Source organism: Rousettus aegyptiacus, unplaced genomic scaffold, assembly GCF_014176215.1.
Source record: "Rousettus aegyptiacus isolate mRouAeg1 unplaced genomic scaffold, mRouAeg1.p scaffold_m13_p_4, whole genome shotgun sequence".
In the NCBI taxonomy this organism is placed as follows: Eukaryota; Metazoa; Chordata; class Mammalia; order Chiroptera; family Pteropodidae; genus Rousettus; species Rousettus aegyptiacus.
This window is the reverse complement of record NW_023416307.1, coordinates 144,886,813-144,910,160: the sequence shown is the minus strand read 5'-3', so window position 1 is coordinate 144,910,160 and position 23,348 is coordinate 144,886,813. Positions and strand designations below refer to the sequence as shown.

At 35.4% G+C, this 23,348-nt stretch overlaps 1 protein-coding gene and 1 pseudogene across 4 annotated transcripts in view; one reads left to right on the top strand and one right to left on the bottom strand.

Annotated features, from left to right (window-relative positions):
• Positions 1 to 23,348, bottom strand: part of CNOT10 (CCR4-NOT transcription complex subunit 10) — a 53,677-nt gene that overhangs the window by 5,097 nt on the left and 25,232 nt on the right. For 3 of the 4 annotated variants that reach the window (XM_016140756.2, XM_016140754.2, XM_016140757.2), the window contains exons 9-15: positions 23,164 to 23,313; positions 21,952 to 22,154; positions 18,547 to 18,668; positions 17,135 to 17,311; positions 16,309 to 16,389; positions 3,283 to 3,396; positions 188 to 318 (exon numbers count right to left, since the gene is read on the bottom strand). In XM_016140756.2, the coding sequence (XP_015996242.1) occupies positions 188 to 318; positions 3,283 to 3,396; positions 16,309 to 16,389; positions 17,135 to 17,311; positions 18,547 to 18,668; positions 21,952 to 22,154; positions 23,164 to 23,313 (978 nt within the window). The remainder of the gene's footprint in view (positions 1 to 187; positions 319 to 3,282; positions 3,397 to 16,308; positions 16,390 to 17,134; positions 17,312 to 18,546; positions 18,669 to 21,951; positions 22,155 to 23,163; positions 23,314 to 23,348) is intronic. The other variant, XM_016140755.2, reaches the window with a different exon arrangement.
• Positions 374 to 492, top strand: LOC118602506 (annotated as a pseudogene).

Genomic DNA, 23,348 nt, shown 5'->3' with positions numbered 1-23,348 from the left:
ACCAACTTCTAGATCTACTCAGCAATTACTGCTCAACAATTATTACAAAGTAAGTACAGCCAAAAATGGAGAGACAGCCAATCTAAAACATCCTTCCCTCCACAATGTGCCCTTAAATTTCCACACATCCTGAGTGATGACAGGAAGGCAGTGGTGACCAGTTCTGATCAAATGTGCCCTCATTAACCTTGGTCCTGCTCATTTGAAGAGATCCCTAAGGAGACATCAGTGACATTCTCTGGGTTCAAGTGAGTAATGGCATCAGATATTCTGTCCAGAGAGATGAGGGCTTCTGCAGCATATAAGTGGCCCAAAAACCTAAAATGAAAAAAAAGATTCCAAATTGAAAAGTTGGTCAACAAAAATACAGGATGTCTATAGCCATGCCACCCTGAACAAGCCCAATCCCATCTGATCTCAGAAGCTAAGCAGGGATGGGCCTGGTTAGTACTTGGATGGGAGACCACCTAGGATGACCAGGTGCTGCAGGCACAAAAAAAAAAAAAAAAAAAGAGAGAGAGAGAGAGAGAGAGAGAGAGAGAGATTGTAAGCTGAAAAAGTCCTTGAAGTTTGTGAGGTCAACTAAGGGTTGCCTCATCTAAAATAAATAAATAAAAACAAACAAACAAATAAATAAAATGACCACTTAAAAAAATATATGGTAGATAATAAGATTTGGTGTATGTTTCATATATTTCAAGTCCTTTATAAACTTGGGTTTCTAAGTTTATAAACTTGTATCAATTAAGGGTCACTTAAATGTTATCTCTTTATAAAACTATCTTAAAATATACGATAATCATTTTTATATTAGTTAAGTCAGAACAAACTACACATATCATTTAAGAAAGCAGTTCAAAATTGGCAAATTTATGCTGTTCCATTTACACAGAAAATAATAATGGGAAACGGCAATGACACTCTAAAATAAGAGGCCAGTTCTGGGATGGACTATCGAGTGGAGCCTCAGTGGCAGAGCGCTCTAGTTTCTGCTGCTGGGACAGTCAAAAAGCATCAGAGCACCATGCCAGACTGATATCTGATTTGGGATGGATCAACTTTACTTCCATTCTAAAGGTTTCCAGCTTTTCAAATCATCTATTTTATGCCTACTACTGTGAGGGCAGATGTGCATCCTTCTGGCTTATAATAACCTGCTTCTTACTTTGAGCCATTTTCCCCATGATCATCAGATTGAGTTTTCAAAATTGAAACAGCTTAGACATATTATGCCCTTGCTCAAAATCTTAATAACTTTCTACATGAGAACGAAACAAAACTGTTCCCTTGTGGCCTCCCTTCTTGGGCTCAAAGTGAGGCCTCATCTGCATGAGCCAATATATAACTCCTCCTTTTAAAGGGCAAGCTCAGGTCTCACCTACTCTAGCTAGCCTGACCCAACTGAGTGACCACATGGATCCTGGGTTCTCAATTCTTAGGTTCTTTGCAATTTCACCATTTTCTTGGATTTATGCACATTAATCACTTTAGACCTCTTTCTTTCTTTATTAAGTAATTTCTTTCTTCTAACTAGCAGAGGCTGCTATGACCTTTCATTTTGTTTCTCTACTAAACACCCTAACAGAAATGACATTAAAAGAAAAAATAAACAGTAATTTAAAGTATTTTTTGAAATAAGATATTTTAAAGATTCTGTTACAGTAGTATTTACAAGCCAACAATCATCACAAACACAAACACATAAATTCAATGAACTACTTCAAATTGTTTTCTGTGAATTTACTTAAAATGACAAATTTTTTTTTAACCAAATGAAATGCCTTCATGACACCCAAACCCCAGAAGTCCTTGGCTAGGTATATAAAGTGACAAGCAGTGGGGGTAAAGGTGCTATGATGTTTAGGCTGCCAAAAGCCAAAAGACCTGCTTATGCTCATGAGAAGATAAAGAAACCAATGCTTAGTACAGAATGGTTAAGAGAATTAAAAGAGAAATGACCAGATATGGCTTGGCCAATCCCTCAGAAGTTAGCTAAGACATCATATAATCTAGGAATTTTGTCTCTCTGACATTCAGAGGGAAGAAGTTGATAAATGAAGTTAAAAACCATCAAACAAATGCCAGGATTAGTTAAGAATAGTAATCACAATGTCGACCAAACGATTTAAAAAGGCAGCAAAAATTTGTTTCATTTTCGCTAAAAAGAAAAAACAAAACGTTGCTCTAATAGTGGCTATGCGCACTGCAATCTCAGCACTGCAGCTCTGATGGTGGCAGCAGCTGCAGTTCGTGACTGGTCTCTCACGGAGCTACAGGTAGTGGTGAGGACGGAAGGCAGCTTGGGGGCAACCCAACTGCCCCACCTAGAACTCAGGATCCCCTGAGGCTTGAAAGAAGAGCAAGAGTTCCCTAATATTTGAACCGTGACAGTGTCTAACGCTAATGTTACTGGACAAGCAAGGTATGTTTGGGAAACAATGGCCTGAAATAACCATAATCAGTGTTAATTTTAGCTGCTTGTATATAAAGTAACACTTTTTTTTAAAGACAAAAATAATTAAACATTTACTGAATCATTCCTCACAGTATAAAATCACAATTCTAAGCATTGTATATTATAAACAAAGACCACTGAAAAGAAAATCGAGTAGTTTTATTTTGAAGATTATAAGGATATACCCACAGGATGAATGAAAAAAAACAACAACTGTATAATATTATGCAGAGTACCTGTGGCTTTGGATAAAATTTCCAGCATGAGCATCATACGAAGATTTAAAGCATGCTGCCATTTACTCAATTCCATAAGAAAAAAGATGATGTGCTTTTGAAAATTTTAGCATTTAAAGAGGCATCTGAAGAGTTTAAATAAAACTCATGTACTCAGGTACAGTAGTTTTGGAAAAATAATCTTATTTGTCTATTTAAATCGCATTCCTCAAAGTAGATTCATCATGATGACCAAACTCCTTTTTTTGTGAGTCTTCTGAAGACTCATCTTATTTGGAGACTAGTATGTGATCCTATGTTCCAGTGATGTGCTCTAGTCAAACCTAGGAGCAGACACCAGAGTCCAAAGTTTCTGCCTCTTAATGTTTAGCGTGGCTAATGCCATTTCCATTCACCCTTGAAGTAAACTGAAAAAATTTCTCTATCAAGCATGAAATTACCAAATCAAAAATGTTCTTAATCAGTTGCTTTCCCTAGACAATAAAAATATATATTCCACAGGGGGAATAAAAAGAAGCAACATGAACCACAAACTAACTCAAAACCTCTAAACAAAACAAACCAGGGACACACAGGGCAAGTCACACTTACTTAAGAGAGCCTGACAGCTTGGGCTGCTGAAGAAGTTTATCTGCGTGATTCAAAGCCATAAGGTTATCACCCAAAGCCAGAGCCACGTAAGCACTACAGGCCAGTATGGAGCATCTGGAACACAAAAGGGAAGGGCTGAAAACCTGAGTAACAATATTGACAAGGGTTATATTTGTTAAATAGGAAAAAATGCCCTAATTATAACTGTGACAATATGGACACCAGGAAAGAAAGGAAGTCACAATACTAATGGTGAGAATTAGAATGATGTACGAAACTATACCATCTGAAGCACAGTATAGCTGTTTACCTAAATCATCTTTAGCTTCCATCCAACTGACCCTCATCTCCAACAAATTAACCAAATGGAGTTACAATATATATTTAGCCTGTAAAAAAATAATGTAGTTAATGACCTAGTGAGAACTTCTTCCATAGAGCATTTCTTTCAACATCCTAGAACTAAAACTATACAAGCAGATGTGATTCTTCCTACACACATTTGTGATTTTGCTATGAAACACAACTTAATAAAACCCCATTTAACTTAGCTACTGTAAAGGGATCTTCTCTGAGCCTATTAAGAAATCTATAGTTCCTGTTCAGCAACATTATCAAGAGTAACCAAAAGAATTTCAGTCACATAGCTACTATTATCCTAAATGAATATTCAAGAGAAAAACCAGGCTAAATAAAAACATGTGAAGACAAAAAATTTAAGCTACACTAATTTTGCTAAGTTGGGTTGGAAACCTAAATTTCTGTTTGGTTTTCTACTTAACAGGCAGCTCATTTAAAACAGGTCTAGCTAAAGACTTGACACTAATAGATCACTTGAATGTTAAACAACCGCTCCACAAAGCAATCTTAAAATAAACCCTTGTCAAATAGAAATGCGGTCTGAATGGCCGGCCACAAACGACCTGACTTAGATACAGGATTCTGAGATATGTTTACAAATTATGATACATATGTATATCATTAAGTGCATCTGGTGTAATTTCAGTCTAAGGAAGAAGGCACCCATCAAATCAGCACAGAGTTTTCTAACACTCTGAAATCCTCTGACTAGAAATGGCCCTTCCAGTCAAAGCACAGCTGGGCCAGCTTCAAGGGTACTCTGCTGCCTCCGCTTCACTGGCTCAGTCCTGGCTGCTAGAACCTTAGACATTATCCATTAAAAGAAAAGTAGCCCCTCAACGTCTAGCAACACAGAAGAGTAGACTGGTCCCAGAAAAGGCAAAAGGAAATTGAGATTTATGGCCTTAGGCTACAATGGTAGGGCTGAAAAGCTGCCTAATGAAGTTTCTTGTTTTATTAATGCAGAAACTGAGATTCGAAGTAATTAAATATACTGTTCTCGAGGTTAGAGTGTGTGACTAGAGTCAGGCTAACACTCAACACTGTGGACTCCCAACTCACTGCTCTTCCCATCCTATTGCACCGCTTCTCTATCAAGTCACAAGACTGCCCTAAAAATAAAGGAGAAAGATTACGTTATGATTTCTCTAATGTATACATAAGTATGCATACACATGTAATCTAAACTGTATTTTTAAAAAGGAAGAAAACAGAGTTTAATCCAAACATTAGAAGTTTAAATCTTGTTTCTGAGCACCCTGTTCACAGGAGTGTATCTGAAGAGCAGGCAGGCGGTGAGAGGCATTTCCAAAGGGATTTTCCCGACAAGCCTACAGTCAAGTGCTGGTCACCAGCAAGACCACCCTGTGGCTGCAGCCATGGGGCAAGTCCTCTCCCTGACAGAAGACTCGCAGGCCCAAAGCGGGGAGGCACTGGCTGGTTACCTCCCATTTTCAGAAGCACTTCGGTGGTTAGCTCCCTGTAGTGAGATTAGGGTAATTTAATTTCCTGTTTGGGCTTATTTGTAGTTCTTATTTTTAAAGGGCAGTGAACATTTACTTATCAGCCAAGTATCTATTATTGCTCATGAAGAATAAGAACCCCTGGGGCCGGTTTCCAGCAGCCTGTATGAATGACAATCACAAAGTCAGATATCCATTTTCATTTGTGATGTTGTCAAAGATGGGGGCAAAATTATAAGCTCATTAAAAGCAGAAGCCCACATCTTTTGTTTCCGGCACAAAGACTATAGCAATTTCTCGCCACCTGCAATAGGTGTTTAATAGGTATTCACTGAGGACCACAGTTTCGATGTTTTAAATTTACTTCTCCAGCACCCAGGCCCCCAACCTGTCCCTCTGGCAGGCCACCTAGCTGACCAAGCGAACTCCTTCTTGGCTCCCACAGACAGGGGCATCTCCCTGATTACGTGAGGTCCTAGGTCCAGGACGAGTCTCACCTCAGGCAGGCTTGCTGGGAAAGGCCAGCCCTGGCCTCTCCCGACAGTAGGGGGGCTATTACTGCTCCAGCCCACTGTCAAGTCCACTTTGGGTCCAGAAATCAGTCATGTAAGATTGGCAGCAGGATTCTGTTTCCCAGGAAGTCCAAACAGTAATTATGTACAAGATAAAAATCTGTTTTCCTCAACTCTAGCCTCTTTTCCCATAAGATACCGTATCAAATCACAGCAGGGTAATAGATTCAAATAATAAAACAACCTTTCTATCAAAAATACTTAAATATGTGAATGTAAGACTTTAAGACTGGCATTCTGATTGAGAAACATCAGGATTAAGCAAGTCTCACTGCACGAAACTAACCTTTACGCTCCTCTTCGTACAATTTACCCCGACTTACCTCTCATCACCTTCTCACTCATGCTCCTTTTCCTCTTAGAAAATTATACTGCACTCCGCATAATTCGCAAAGACTGGTGACACTAGAAACATGCATTATCTACTAAACCCCTGGAGAAATCACTTTACTTTTGATAGCTGCTACTTAAAATAGTGACCTCCCCCACACTACTTCCTCGAGTCACTGTCCAATCTGCTTTGCCAAGCGCTCAGTGGATCTGACAGTTCAGCAGACTGGAAGGAGTATACCTCAAGGGAAGAGACACACTAGCCTCTCCCCCCTGTGGAGGATCTGACACAACCCCACACTCTCTCTCTCACATGCGGGAGGAGCTGGCCCTAGGTCCACAGAATGCCAAATGAAAAGAATGAAAAAGACGAAGAAGGATGGAAAGGTAAATAAATGAAAAATAGAAACAGAAAAACTTTCCTTAAAGCACCAAATTACTGCAACAAGTTGTATGAGATTGGGCACTAAGATGTGTCATGCCATCTACTCAGTGTATTAATGACTCTAAATCAAGTATCTGAAATAGTTTAACCTTTATTAAAAGAGGTTAAAACGGGTAAATCTAGTAAGTCTCCATTTGTAAAAGAAAAATAAATTTACAAAGCAACTTCATAGCAAACATTATCTGAAAAACTGGTAGCAAAAATCCAATAAGGGAATTTTCTACAACAAACTGAATATGGTATTGGGTTTTAAAATTCCAAAGGAAAGTATGTCAATCTTTTTCCATTTATTTATAACCATCTAGAAAATGTTAAACTTGCTAACTTTCAACTCTTAAGAAAATGTAAAAGCTATATTAGATAAGTTTTTCACTTTGTGTCTTCTGTAAACATTTTGCTTTCTAATAGCAGTTCTATGCAAAAAGAATCTTACTGACAAACACCCAGAACCAACACAAAGAGAAGCCCAGCACAAAGAAGATGAAAAGTTTTTCTCTTTAACAAAATCTAGCATCTCAGAGAATCCAGCCCTACCCCAGGCAGCAAATAAAATGCATATAGTCACAGATGTGGCATTTTATACATGGCCTTAGGATCACCCAATCCAATTTACTTATTTGATAGAAAAGTAAGGTCCAGAGGGCTTAAATGATTTGTTGAACGTCAGTAGTGGCCCTGTGGGGTTTCCATAGTGGCAGACCACTGAAGAATTATTCTAATCCTACCTAGCCTAAGATCAATCTGATCTCCAGTTCATCTAAATGAATTCTGAGATGCAGATGTGAATCATGCCAATGTGAAAACAAACTGCTGATAACATAAAGGAAATGTCAGAGAGGCAGGTTCCTTGTTTGGTACAGTTTATTAGGTAGACAAGTTTTAGTATGACCACACTCAGTTATAAGACTGAAATGGGGCTGGGTCTCTAATAAGAGCAATGGGAGATTCAAAAGATTATTAGCCATAGTCCTGTTTTAGGTATGTCTCACAAGCTACAATAAACCATTTGGCTGATACCAAAAGAAATATGATTCCTTAAGTACACTAAGACTGTCTATATTTATGTTAACAATCATGTGTTTGATTCATCATCTTTTATAAACATAAGGGCATGGGAGGTCCCTTTTAACTGAATGGGAAAATAATTCACAGAGTGTCACATCAGAGTCTAAATGAACTAATTTATAACTGTGAAATAACTTAACTGGAATTAATTCAATTTTATCTGAATATTTCTTTTTATCTGTTCTGAGCCTCTTATTAAAAAAAAGGCAAATGAAATTTCATTTTTATTTCGTATGCTTTCATTTTAATTTCTCATACAGACAATCCTCATGTTGGCCTCAGTATTATTTCCTACCCTTTCCCATTTCTGTTATACTCTTTTCCAGGTTCTAGAGCAGCCTCCATTTCAATTTTAGAAGTTAAAATTTCAGCTAATATCACAATCTCAGAATAAATAACAAAGATTCTTATAACATGCAACATGGAAGACTCAGTACATACCCATGACAGTTATTTTAACTATGATGCAACCACGAAAAATTAATATATGACTACTTCTATGAACTTATTATTAATATAATACCAGTATGCAGAAGAATTAAGTTGAGCTCTTACCTCATACCATATCTGAAATTTAACTCAAAATGGTTTAGGTCAAAGACCTAAATGTAAGCATTAAAACTATAAAACTCTTAGAAGAAAACTTAGGAATAAATCCTCACGACCTTGGATTTGGTAAAGGATTCTGAGATATGACAAGAAAGGTACAACCAAATAAAGAAAAAACAGATAAACTGAATTTAATTAAAATGAAAAACTTCTATGATTCAAAGGACACCCTTAAAAAGTCTAAAGACCCAGAGAGTGAGAAAAAATATTTGCAAATCATATACCTAATTAAGAGTCTTGAATCTAGAATATATAAACTCTTCTAACTCAATAACAAAAATAACCCAATTAAAAAATAGGCAAAGACCTGCATAAACATGTATCTAAGGAAGATATATGAATGCCCAATACACACAGAAAAAGATGATTTACATCGTTAGTCTTAAAGAAAATGCAAATCAAAGCCACAGGGGTCTCAAAATTTTAAGAGAAATTTTGAAACTTCGCATCCACTACAAAGTATAATCAAAAAGATGGCTAATAACAAGTGCTGGTGAGGATGTGAAAAAACAAGAACCCTCATATACTGCTGGTGGAATTATAAAACGGCACAGTCACTTTAAAAAAGTCTGACAATTTTTCAAATGATTAAGCAGAATTACTATATGACCCAGCGATTCTACTTCTAGGTATACACCCAAGAAAAATAAAAACCTGTCTACACGAAAACCTTGTATGTGAATGTTTACAGCATTGTTCTAATAGCCTGAAGATGGAAACAATCCAAATGTCCGCCAATGAATGAAATAACAATATATGGCATATCCATACAATGAAACATTTGGTGATAAAAAGGAATAAAATATGATACATACTACAATTTGGATGAATCCTGAAAACATTATCTTAAGTGAAAGAATCCACATATTATATGATGACACTCATACAAAAGTCTAAAATAGAAAAATCTATAAAGTAGATAAATTAGGACTGAGGATTAGGGGCAAAGGGGAGACAGCTAAAAGGTACAGTTTCTTTTTGAGGTGATGAAAATGTTCTAAAATTGACTGTGGTGATGGTTGCACATATCTGTGAAGACACTAAAAACCACTGATTGTACACTTAAGGGTGAATTATATGGTGTGAATTATACATCAATAAAACTTTTAAAAAATATAAGATATCAGGGATGGTCAATAAAAGTTTGATTCTTTTTTTAAAAAAGAAAATCTTAAAAGTACACCTTTATAATACAATCACTGTATAAGAAAATCATTATCTCCAAATGCATGCAGCAACATTAATAATTAAATCAAAACATATGGCCAAAATATCAATCCTGCACAAGCTTCTACACTCTAAGATTCATTTGGACATTAGGCCTTTTAAAGATGAACATTTTTATGAAGAGCTATTCAGCGAAAATTTGTGGCATGCGAGAAAACTGGTGTAGTAATAATATTACACATTTGTAGAAATCATGTACTAACAAATATAAAGACTTCAAATACAGCTCTAAAACCTTAGAACGGCCCTGTCCAATAGCAATATAACTGGGGAAAAAAAAGAAAGAAATATAATTGGAGTCATATGTGTCATTTTAAATTTTCTAGCAGGCACATTAAAAAGAAACAGGCCAAATTAATTATATATATTTAAATTAATCCAAAATATCTAAAATATCTCAACAAAAAATCAATATAAAAGTCACTGAGATAGTTTACATGTTGAGGGTAGTAAGGTTTGCAATCCGGGTATCGTACGCCTTTTACCAGGCACGTTTCATGTGCTCAGCAGCCACATGGGATGGGTGGATCTGGCACTGGATACTGCAGCCTTAGAATCTAAGAAACACATGTTACATATAAGCAGAGGAGGTTTTGTCAAATTTTCAATGTCATGCTACCTAATAAGTAATATGAAGGGAAACTGACCATTTATCAATCATTAGTGCTAAAATTATATTTCCCAAAAGAATATATTTAGAATTATACCAATTTTATAAAATTTAAAAAAACCTTAAAAATTTTAAGTGAGGCATAATTTATATACATTAAAATAAATCATTTTAAGTGTTGTGGTTTGATGAGTTTGAATGTGCATTTGCAACCACCAACCTAAGATACAGAACATTTCTGTCATCCCAGAACGATTCCTTCCAGTTAATTACCCCAACTGCTGTTCTGAATTCTATCAATATAAATTATTTCTGTATAATTTTACCTGTCATATAAATGGTATGAATAGAATTGTACAGTATGTACCTTATATTAACTAAAAGAAGAAACGCAAAATGTTTTGAGCTTCAAATCACATTGACTTGGGGATTAGTCATTTGTTCCTTTTTATGGCTGAGTAGTACTCCAATAAAGAGAGCAGACTACAATTTGGTTATCCATTCTCCTATTGATGGATACCTGGGTTGTATCTTGCTTTTGTCTATCATGAGTAAAGCTGACATGAAATTCGTGTGTGGACAAGTTTTCAGTCCTCCTGTGTAAATGCCTAGAAACAGAATCCACCTATTATTTTATAAACTTAAGATCAGAGCACTGATTTAATTCGAGGCTGCAGAACACGTGTATGTGCTTTCCTAACTGAATGAAACTGATGGCTTTGCTGAGGTCTGAGTGGTCAGAACTGAAGCGACATTCAAACAGTGTCATTATATATACACCTTTCCCGATCCACTGTATCAGTACCGCTAAATTCATCTGAGCCTCAGAATTAAAGATTACACTCTATTTAGTTAATTTCTGAGACATTTTCCTGATCTGGGGACGAATTTCTGTTTTAATTATAAAAATATTTTTCTGAAACCTACCTTGATTTTAATGTAGACTCTCACAACTGCTTCAGGTGTCATATGCCTTCTGAAAACATACTTGTCACCTGGACAGAATGAATATTTTTTGGAGCCATCTTCATTTATGTACAAATGAGAAAAAATTTTAAACACTCAAGAGGCGGTGAACCCATACCATAAGAAGTGGCCATCAGAACAATCCTGATAATTTACTGCATATTAGTTATGCTGGAAATAGGAAATGAGGTTTTGCATTGGTGTCTGGGGTATCATAGAGTACAAGAGGTCAAATATTACAGTCCATAAAAACCAAACTACACACCAGTCACTCACATTTCCAGTCACATTAAAGAATTCAGGTCAGAAATCGAGGAAATCTCTAAGAATTCCGCAGTCTTAACACAACCAACGTGCTCGGGGCCCTTCCCTCTGGAGAAGACAGCTGGCTCCCGCCACAGAACTGCCCTTTAACACACGCGACTGCACTGTGAGCTTTTATGGCTTTAAAAATTACGACACGAATCTTTTATGACTCCTTCCCCCGCACCATTTGTCTCCACGTTACCATTACTACTGTCGCGCACAGCAGTTCTTTTTATAAATCTACCCTGAGGCTCCTTCCATCTTGTTCCATTTCCTTTCCCCCATCTGCTCCAGAAGAAGAAAAGGTTAATATGTACCAGGAACCCATCTTTGCTCCACTTTATGATGCTGGAACTCCCCATGGAGATCCTTCGTCCCTTCCCACAAACACAGGGAAGTAATTTTCTTTTCTCTGAAAATCACCAATCTTCCTACTAGGACATGTGGAAAGCAAAGAGTTATGCCATGGAAAGTACAAAACTCTTAGAGAAGTATGCCACCCTGCACATACCCTTCCTTTTAATGCCATTTTGAGAATATAAAGTTAATTTGCACAACTCTGCAGCTGTTCAACCATGGGACAACATACTTCTTAAATTGCATGCATAAATTCAGCAATCCTAAGATCAGTACTCATTCAAATAAATTTAAAAATTAAATCAATGTTTAAAATTTTTTTTTGAATTTATGTTTTATGAATTTAATTTTAATTATTTTAAAAATGTATTTATTTTTATGGTGACATTAGTTAATGAAATCCAATAAGTTTCAGCTGTACATTTTAACAGTAAGGCATATATATATATTTACATTGTGAGTTCACCTCCCATAGTTACATTTCTTTCTGTCACCACATATTTGACCCTTTGTACCACATCTACCTCCCCTCTCCCTAAATCAAGTTTTAAAATAGTTTCAAATACCTTCTTAAGGATCCCCTTTAAAAATTATGTAAAATGATATTCACTGCAGCATGATTTGTAATAGCAAAGACTGAAACATTATAAACAACTATATATAAAGGAATGTTAAATAAGTTATACGCTATCCCTATAACACAATTTTATGCTCCTTTTAGGAGAACAGAGATCTGCACCAATATCAAACGATCTCTAAAGATATACAGTGTTGTCAAATGGGAAAAACGAGAAATAGAGCAATGTGAAAGACTATGCAACTGGTAGTGTAAAACTCCCCCCACCCTATATGCATATGCTGGAAGAGGCACAAGAAACGCCACTGGAAGGGCATAAAAGATCCTAGTCGGTGGCTGCCCCTCAGAGGAGAGGAAAACAGAACAGGGACAGGACAAGATTTACTTCATACTATATAACCATCTGTACTATAACCATGCACAGCTTAATACGGGACACGTTCTGAGAAACGCATTATTAGGTGACCTCATCATTTGCGGACACCACAGAGTGCACTTACGCAAACCTGGATGGTCTGGCCTCCTACACACCTAGGCTGACTGGTACAGCCTCATGCTGTACCTAGGCTACAGGCGTGTTACCGCACAGCGTGTTACTATACGAAACGTCAGAATAAATCAAGCATAAGAGAAAATGATGCAATCAAAAGACATGGAAAACGCAAGACGTGAGAGGCTGCTGCTGGCATAACATGAAATACTGTTTACAGCAAATTTTTTTTTAATAAGTAGAAAGGCTACACTCTAAAACAATGATAAAGAGTGTAATACAGTAAATACATAAACCAGTAACATAGTTGTTTATTATCATTATCAAGTATTATGTATCATATATAACTGTATGTGCTATATTTTTCCATGGCTGGTAGTGCAGATTTGTTATACCAGCATCACCACAAACACATGAAGAATGTGTTGTGCTATGATGTCACTAAGTGAGAGGAAATTTTCAACTCTATTATAACCTTAGGGGACAACTGTCATATATGAAGTCTATGGCTGACTTAAAATGCTATGTGACACGTGACAGTACCTGAATTTTTACCATATAAATTAACCTATTTATGAACTCTGAAATAAATATAAAATGTAGCTCACTTCATAAACAGAGACATCTCTAGAAAACATTAGGTATACTGGGGGAAAATGGTATATTTCTTGGCAAAGTAAAGCATTTTCCCAAATATTATCCTAGCTGAACTTTACAACCCACCCCTTTTTCATCAGCTTACTTTATATCAAATCCAGTTTAGTTTTACTTAACTTGCTTTGTTTTTACACATTTCCACTCAGGACAAAAATCTAGTATAGTGAGTTTATTTTAATTATATGCCTAAAATTTGATTGCTTTGTAAAAACTCAATTTTACCTCACTCAGTAGCAATATTCTTCAGTGTATTTTGTTTTGCCATTGTTTCGCTGGTAATTTGTCACAGTACTTGTATTTTCTTGCTACCTTACGATGCATATAAGAAATAAGAATTCAAGGAATTTGATTATAACTGAAGATAACTAAAAAAAAAATTAATTACCTTTGTCAAATTTGAAAAACCAAAACACTACTTTCAAAACCTTAAACTAACTCCTCATTTCTAACTGCACTTGAGGTTCAAGATTTCCCCCCATATAATCAGAGGATTGATTCTTTCTTCCTGACAATAGGATACTGTGGGAATGTGTGTGTGTGTGTGTGTGTCCCAGTATAGAGACAGTATTACTGACAAATAGCAATTTATCATACACTTTCACAGAATCAAACGAAGAGATAAAAAGTTGCTGTTTGGCTGAGCAGGGTGCTTGGAGCGCTGAGCCCACTGACAGTGATGCTGTGCTGTGAACACACAGATCTGACAGTACATGATCAGTAAAGGGAACATCTGCTGGCCAGTCTTTCTTCCAAAGACACTAGGTATGTAAGGTGAGGTGCCACTGACATTAATGAAATATGTTCATTAAAAAAAAAAAAAAACCTAGGAAAAAACAGATATCTAATAAAAATAAATAAATATCGGTTACCCCACCATTTACGGATAAGTACTATAAACGTTTTGATATAGATCGCTCCAGATTTTTTTTTATGCAAACAGAAATATACATGCTATTTTATAAAAATGTTTATACATAAACATTTAAAACTGTTTAGACATAAAAATCTTAGCATTTTACAGTTGTTCCATGCTTTATTTTGGAATTTTAATAAAGTTAATCAAATGGACTATACTATGAAAAATTATACCAAAACAAGGCTAGATCCCTCATATATGTTTATATAAAATAAATTCAAAATGAAACAAAAATTTAGACTGGTGGTTGTGATAGTGTGACAGTGAAAATGCTAAAAGAAAACAATTGATAAGCTATTTTTAAAATATTAGAGGCAAGAAGGCCTTTCTTTTAAACATTGCATGAAATGAAAAAAAGTTAAAAAATTGGTCAATAAGATTATAAAACATGAACTGCAACTTTAAAACTAAATATCATAAACAATGTTACAAGACAAATGGTAAAAAACAATTTCCTTAATATGTAAGAACGTCTATAAAAATGAAAAGGATGAAAAACCCGATATGAAAACAGTAATTTCTACAAATAAGAGGTTCACAGAAAAAGAATTATAGGTGATCAATAAACCCTGGCATCAGAGTGAGCACCCTGAGTAGACTGAAAGAAATGCAAAATTTTAAAGTGAGGCCATTTTGCATTTACAAGAGTGATAAATTATCACAAGAAGAGACACCCCAAATCTCACCATCTAATAACTAACCTATTAATATAATTTTCTCTTAAGTGTTTGCCATCTGCTTTTTTGAGGGCAGTGCTTTCTTTTACCTGATTCTCCTGTACCTTACATAAGACTAGCACTAATGATTGTGAATAAATGAAATACTTTCCAAAAGTAATGCATCGATACACGATGCTATCAGCAATACATAAACATTTTAACTATACTCTCATCACTCTTTTCAACTTAATAGAGAAAAACATAAGAAAGAATGGCTCATTCTGTCCATGTTAACTTGCAGTCCTATTATTGAAATAATTCTTAAAAGTAATGCTGTATTTTTAAGCCTGGTTCCAAAAATCATGCGAAGAAGTAATGTTAAAAAATATCCCAAATTTGTTAAAAGATAAATTTACAAACTTAAAAAGTCAGCTAATCCAAGCAAGTAAAAACAAAGAAAATTAGACTTAGATTCATCATACTCTAATTGCTGAAGAACAATCTATTTTGACAGAGGGAAAAATGTCACAATGACTGTGAATTTCTAATCAGAAACAATAGAGGCCAGAAGATAATGCAATGACAACTTGAAAGAGCAGACTGAAAGGGGTGGGGACCCCACTACCAACCTAGAATTCTGTATTCAGTGAAAATATCCTCCAAGAATGAAGCTGAAATAGAAACAATTCTAGATTAAAAAAGGAAAAAAAAAAAAAACCTAGCGAAACAAGTCCTGTACCATACGAAATGTTGAAGGGAGCTCTTCACAGAAGGGAAATGATACCTTAAGAAAACTAAGGTCATCAGGAAATGGTAATTATGTAGCTAAACATAAGACTACTGTGTTCCTTTTAATTTCTTTAACATTAACATGACTGTTCAAAGCAAAAATAATGGGGCTTATAATTACCCAAACTAACACGGATGAAATAGAAAATCTGAATAGCATGCATCTATTGAAGAATTTGAATTTATTATCAAAAATTTCCTAAGAACAAAACCATAGGTCAGATGGTTTCACTGGTGAATTCTATCGAACATTTGAGGAAGAAATAATATTTATCTTATATAAACTCTTTCAGAAAATAGAAGAGGAAGTACTTCCCAACTAATTTATATGTTCAGCATAACTCTGAAGCCAAAACCTGACCAAAGACATCACAAGGAAAAAAATGTGTGGACCAACCTTTCTCATGAACACAGAAGCAAATATTCCTAACAAAATATTAACTAACTGAATCCAACAATTTATAAAAAAGATAACACATTCTGACTAGTAGTTTTTGTCACAAGATTTAAAGGTTAGCTTAACATCTGACATTCAATCAATATAATTCATAATTTAACAACATATGGGAGATTAAAAACAATGTGCTCGTTTCAATAGATGCAATGCTAATTTTGTTTAGATACTCACTTTAAGTTTTCTAATTCCTGTTTTCTTAATGGAGAAGAAGGTGGAGCTGGAATGAATTTATCTCCATCATGGCTTTTACTGCTAAAAAAAGAGAGACTCTTAATTATGAAGAGCAACAAATAAACAATTAAATGTAAAAATTTTGTTTTCCTATCTCCACTTCCATGCAATTTTTTATGACAAAAGTGCAGAAGAGCCAACAATGAAATACGCTTAACTTGGTATCACTAACACGTTAAAGCTATACTGAATATTGGTTTCTTTTCCCCAGTATACAATACTGATTTTAAAAACCTAAATGAAAACAGTATCTTTACTACACAAAGAAAACCACTCCAAGATTTTTACACATTTCTCATTCTTCTGATTGCCTTTTACCAACTACAGTAAAAAAAAAAAAAAAAAAAAAAAAACCCTTGATGGAGAAAAAAAGAAATCCTACCACTTTGTTTCAAATTTTCTACATTAAACATATATTTCTATTAGAATCAAGAAAAAAATGCTAGGATGGGAGACTTTGAGTTTAAAGGTGCCATGTATAAAAAGAACTTTTTATATATAAAATGGTGTTAGTTTTATTTATTACTAGATAGGCTTTCCCAATCTCTACAGATTAGTATAATATTTAATTTATACTAGAAAACTAGAAATATACAGAAATATTCTGGAGGTTAGTGGTTAGCAGTTATTATCCAAATATTATTATTCAAAATAGAGGATTTGGGACATTCAGGCTGAAGATTTTAGGAATTCACGGAAAGGACAGAGGCTTACAAATAAAAGTCCTGAAGGGATTTTGCCAGGAGGTTCAGAAAGATCAGAATACCTGCAAGTTTCACTGCTTTCACTGCTCTCAGTGTTTCCGCCTAGTTGATTACTGTTTTTAGACCCATTTTCCTGCTTTGGATCTTGCTGTTCTTCAGGTAAAAGCAACAAGGCATTTCTGAGACAGATGGCTGCAAACTCCATACTGGCTACAGGAATGGCTGAAGACTGTCCGTCACTTAAAAGAACAAAACCAAGTTAGCTAAGTAAATAACATAATTATAAATAATACTTTCCTATCATGAAGAATGAAATCTATATAACAGTTAATGAAAACTCTGCCTTGTGACAGGTAAGAAATTTTAATATAAGCAGTTATAAGAGAATGCTAAAAACGCAAATCCTATATATATATATATATATATATAAGGTGTAAAAAGTATAGATTGCAAGTAGATACATTGTACATATTGTGTCTCTAGCAACAGGACCAAGGATGGGAGACGGCTTGAAGGATATCTGTAAAATAAATGTTAATGTAATGGAGTTACAGATAAGAAATATTGTAATGAGGGCCAGGACAGGTATAATAACTAGAAACAAGGGAAGAAAACAAATTTTCATATTGAAGTCTTGTTTTGGTTGATTTTTACTTTTGAGAATGCCTTTTTTAAAAGTTTTCAAAATGTAGCATTATCTCTTATAATTTCATTGAGGGTTCATATAACTTTCTATTGGTTTGATATATCAGACTGAGTCAGTTTTATGAGAAAATAAAAATGTGAAAATTAGTAACAATTTTGAAATTGTAGAAAAGTGATGCTTCACCTTAAGTCTTTTTAAACAATCTGTATTATAGTTGAAATAAATTACGACTAAAAAATATTATGTGCTAGATACTATTTAAAATCTTTTGAAAAACTATAAACCACAGTGAACAATTTTATTTTTTGGAAAAGGAAAAAAGCAGCAAATTTTTCACAAAGCCTACTACTGTAGAAATAACAACTCCAGATTGGAATCTTTTATACAGATAAAAATGTTCGTATTTAAAAGTTGTTCAACAGAAGGTTCTTACATGTAACAACTTTATGTTGCTTTGGATGTTTTATGTATTCGTACTTTTTTCTCTTAATATTAAGAATTAGCTTTAGGGAGTATGAGAAAATACCTAAATGAAAAGCAACAATGATAAACTATGAGGAAACATCAAGATGCCCTCTTCTGGACATTCTGAATAATGACACTGACCAGACCAGAGTTTAGGCTATCAACAATTTCCACACCCGTGGAGGTAATAAACCAAAATCACTGTCAGATAACATTTACTACGGACCTATGTTGAAACAGCAATAAAACCTAGTTATAAAGTAGTTCCTCCTACGAAACAAGTCTTAAGCATATTTTTATATGTAAGTAACATTATGTGTAATAGTATTAAGTATATACACTTTCTCTTTGCAAAATACTTACTTATATACAGTGTTCTGTATGGACTGTGATGCCAGAACTATTTTACGATGATAGCCTTGACCAACAATAGACTGTACAATTCCTTTTTTACTTGGAAGACCTTTAGTTTCTTGTTCAGAAGTCTGCAAAATACAAATAATCTTCAATTAATGAAATTGTAAAATGGGGTATGAAAAATGACTTAATGCCTTTCCAGTTGCTTTAAGAGAGTTCTTAAAGTCCATCAATGTGGAGTTTTGGGTGATAAAAGTAATATGTTCAGTCTTGAAAAAGAGTACATGGGGTTCAAAGTCTATGACAACATGCTATATTTTATTAATGAGGTAATTCTAATGAAAAAAGCAATTCAAGAATTTAAGAATGACTCAAGCATTTATTTAGAACGACTTTTTAGAACATTCTAAACCCCAGGCACCATGCTGCATATTATGGGCACTTTGACATCAGAGTGAAGAAGGGAGCCACAAACACAGTGAAAAAGAAGAAAAGTAGCTCCACTTCCTAAAACAGATTTTTTTTCTTAATTGAAAGTATTTATTAAATTGCCAACAACATATAAACTCTAACAAGTTACATACATTAAGATCCACATGGGCACAATTCTTGCCTTCTGAGGAAATGAAAATCCCCAAACTCTATAGTCATTAAAATGAAAAATAAAAGCTACTTATACAGGGAGGAAGAGGGAGAGTGAGGGAGGGAGAGGGAACATTAGGATATTTTACTAAGATACATTATTTCACTACAGGAGCTTAATGTGGCCAATTTTATATATCTTTACCTTTCACTCTGCCTCTGATTTACCTGCATGTGGAATCTCAACTAATCATTTTACAACGTTATCCAGGCTCTCATAAACAGCAACAAGCTGGAACAACCCATATAAACTTGCAGAGCTGCAAAAGTCCTTTAAACACAGTGTTGCTGCAACGTTACTTAGTACTCATTAATGTAACATTACAGCTGTGCTTCCACATGACTTTTAATAAAACAAGGATTCACAGCATATTCATTTTAAAAAAGAAAATATTACTTAATGCTTAAAAATACAGTAAAACTGCTCTGCTTGGTGCCAATTTTGTGTCAAGGAGGCAGCCACACAATATTAAGGAAAAATAAGAAAAAGTTGATATTCTGAACTATTATTGGAGAGACTTCCATTTTAATTTCTCCTTCCAGTGGTGGTGATGAATTTATAACGATTCATCCATACTCTCTTCCTTGATCCCCAAGGCCATGCAAGCTGATCAGATGGCTGGCTGTGGTGACCCAACAGACAAAAACAATGATGAAATAAAACTACAAATCCACAATAATTAACCATACCTTTAATAATATATCAACAGTCGGAAAGAAAGTGTCAGATCAGTCTTAATGTAAAAGAATCATACGTATTATTTTATAGTGCCTTAGCAGCAACAACACTAATGAATCTGAGTTTCAGAACTCAGAAAAATAAATGGTACACACACACACACACACACACACACTTTAATAGTCTTCTCTTAACTTGAGTCTATGTTTTTTATTTGGCAGATCTTTTCTCATATACTACACAGTACTCAGAAAAACATAAGCTCCACTTCAGCCAAGAGGTCTGAAGCAACACGCATCAGGTACACAGGACAAAGTGATCTTCTGAGCATTACCGACTTAACAATTAAGTTGCTTCATTTAATTCAAAAGTGGATTTATTTCTGAGGGTATAAACCGCTTTGTTCTGTCTTGACTAAATTAATTGTATAGAATCTTATTTGGTTTTATAGACTCCTATTGGGATTTTGCTCTCATTTTATTCAAGAGTGTTTTGGGGTTGTTTTTACTCTCTTTTAGGTCACCCTAGATCATTTTTAGAAGGATAAAGATGATTATTACTTATGGAATCATAAATGATTATTATAGCACAGATTGTGAGTGTTCTAGTATCTACCACTTTACGGAAATCAAGTCATCTTTACCATTTTTTAAAAATTGCAAATTTAAAACTTTCTAGAAGAAAATGGGAGACCTTATAACAAAATCCATAGAAGACAATCCTAAAAGTACTATTTCTAAAAGTAAGTAATTTGAAAAGAAAATGTTAAACCTAAATATATGTCTCTACTCCCAGGAAGACATAATGCCCTGGTTTCCAATAACTGTATGAAATAAAGGCCTCTGACACTTATATCCATCAACAGATTAAAGAGAATAGTCCTTTCTAGAAATCTTTTTATTTTAAAAAAGTATAAATTCTGTCTAGAAATGCTTGTTGGTTAATTTAACAATTATCAAATATGAAAATTGCCCTGTAAAAGGAAAAGCACAATGAAATAAATCATTACAGCCTTTCAAAGACAACACTCATCTCTTCCGGTGGGGTGTACACAAACTACCAGGCAAACGTACTTCTTTAAACTCATTAGTTCCTGTAGTTGTTTCTCTGGAAGTGCTGTTTAGCAACAGGAGGGGTGGTGTAAACATCCTGTATCACCTACAGCAGTCAGGCCAGGCAAAACTTCATGCCATACCTCCACAGTCTCCACATACACACAGAGCACAGCAAGGGTAGGGGGTGCGTAGGAAACGGGAGTGATACAGACGTCTGGTAACTCTGATACAACCTGTCTTCCCCGCCTCCCACTGACCACTCCTCACTTGAGATACAAAAGGCTTCCACTGGCCATTTGGAGATAATCTAGGCATGGACACTGATGTAAATGACCCTATTTCTCAGTCACTGTGGACAAGTATGCGTCAGAGGAAAACAGCCTGGTAATCCATGAACTCTAAAGCAGGGGACCCTGACCCCTAAGCCATGGACTGGTATCAGTCCATGGACTGTTAGGAACCGGGCTGCACAGCAGGAGGTAGGCTGCAAGGGAGCGAGCAAAGCTTCTCTGTATTTGCAGCTCCACCTCGGATCATCAGGCTTTAGATTCTCATAGGAGCACGGGTCCCTGGTGCCAAAAAGGTTGGGGACCACCACTCTTAAACATTTACTGAATCGAAAGTAAAGCCCCCAGGCACTGAAGGAGCAGCGGTGTAACTCAGTTGTATCCACATTCACTAGGTTATCATCAGTCCTTCTCCAATCACCTGGTTACACACCCATCCCACTGGCAGAGGGCATGGATCCTGCCCCGGCAGCTAGCAGACAGGACCTTATTGGCTTCGGCTCTTTAATTTAATGTGTCTGCTGATACATGTTGTCATACTTACCAAGGACCAGAATGCTAACAAATGACTTGATAAACCTACATTTTTTTTATCCAAACTGTTAAAGAACAGAAGACTATTTTTATAAATTCCTTGAGTTAAAAAGGGGATGACGTCTTGGATGTTTCCAAGTATTTTTTGTTTTCCATATAACAGTGGGGGGTGGGGGAAGGTGTGGGTTCAAAAAGATATCCAAGCGGCGCTCACCCCCTTATTGGCAGCAATGCAGCATTCAGCCAGCCGGAGCCAGAGGCGGGGGTTTGCGTGATAAACCTGAACAGCTTCAATCAGGCACTCAAAAGCGGCGAGGGGCCTTCCGATGTGAAGAAGCTGAATTCCACAGTTATACAGCAACTCATACCTCTTGTTGGTCAGCAATGTACACATGGGTCTTCCTGAAAATTTTTTGCCTAATGATAAACATTAGATGAGAATAAATCATTACATTTAAAATCATAGTTACACTGAAAGCATTTATTCCACTAAGAACTTAAACACTACCTTGTTTAATACCAATGACTCCAATTTGAAGTTTAACAGCTTTACCAATGATCTCCAGACCCAACCCCACAAATATTCTCCAGTCACGTGCAGCTGCCCACGCTGGTGGGGGCAGAGATGTCTCTTCTCATTTGCCAACAAATGAGAAGCTCCTCAGGCAACAATGTTCCAGGAAGTCAAAGAGAAGAGACAGGATCCACTATCCTTTTAACCTTCCCACATATTTAGATCCTGTAAGAGTCTACTCTTTTTACTTTCAGTTTGGGGAATCGATTTATCATTGTGTGCTTTTTCTTAACCAGAAATATTCAGTCAATGTTAAGGTGTTAGGGGAACTTTATTATGGAAATAAAAATTAATGTACTATACCTAAAATGACTATTTACTCACTTATTCAAAGTTTCAGAGTCCATAATAAAACAAGACTATCTGTGATTCTAGATACATTTTTTCATCAGTTTTTTAAAAATATATTTTGAAAAGCTAAACGACTGCTTGATCTAAAGCATTTCAGATCAAGGATCTATATAATATGAATACTAAAGGAATAAATATCAGGAATTGCTTAAAGATTGTTGGGTGCTGCCAATAGTACCACATGTGAAACCCTGAAAAGAAGCTATAGTAAAACTAGTTTGACACAATTAAGAAATCTTAGCAAAATATTTTGTTTTTTAACATTACCACATAGGATTACTGATTTTCAAATGCATGAAAAAGTGAATTAAGTTTGATAATTACTCTTAACTCCTTCCTATTCGAAGTAGCAATAGCTACTAAAAATTCTGAGTCAAACGTCAGCATCGGTGTAACCTGTATGTAGATACACATAGCATACATTTTGATCAGATGTTTGCTCTTTAAAATCTTACTTTCCTCAGTAGTAAAATATAAACTATCCCCCAGCAAAGGACATACCTGGATCAGTGCTGCCTGCACTGAGCTGTGCACAGACATTGTCATTTTCCTGCAGAGCCTTTTTAAAATAAAAAATTCCCAAATTGTGCTTGCTCATGGCAAAATGGATACAACCAAGATTATTCCAGAACATGCATCGCAAGCATTCACCTGAGAAAAGCACAAATAAATCTGTCCACAATTTT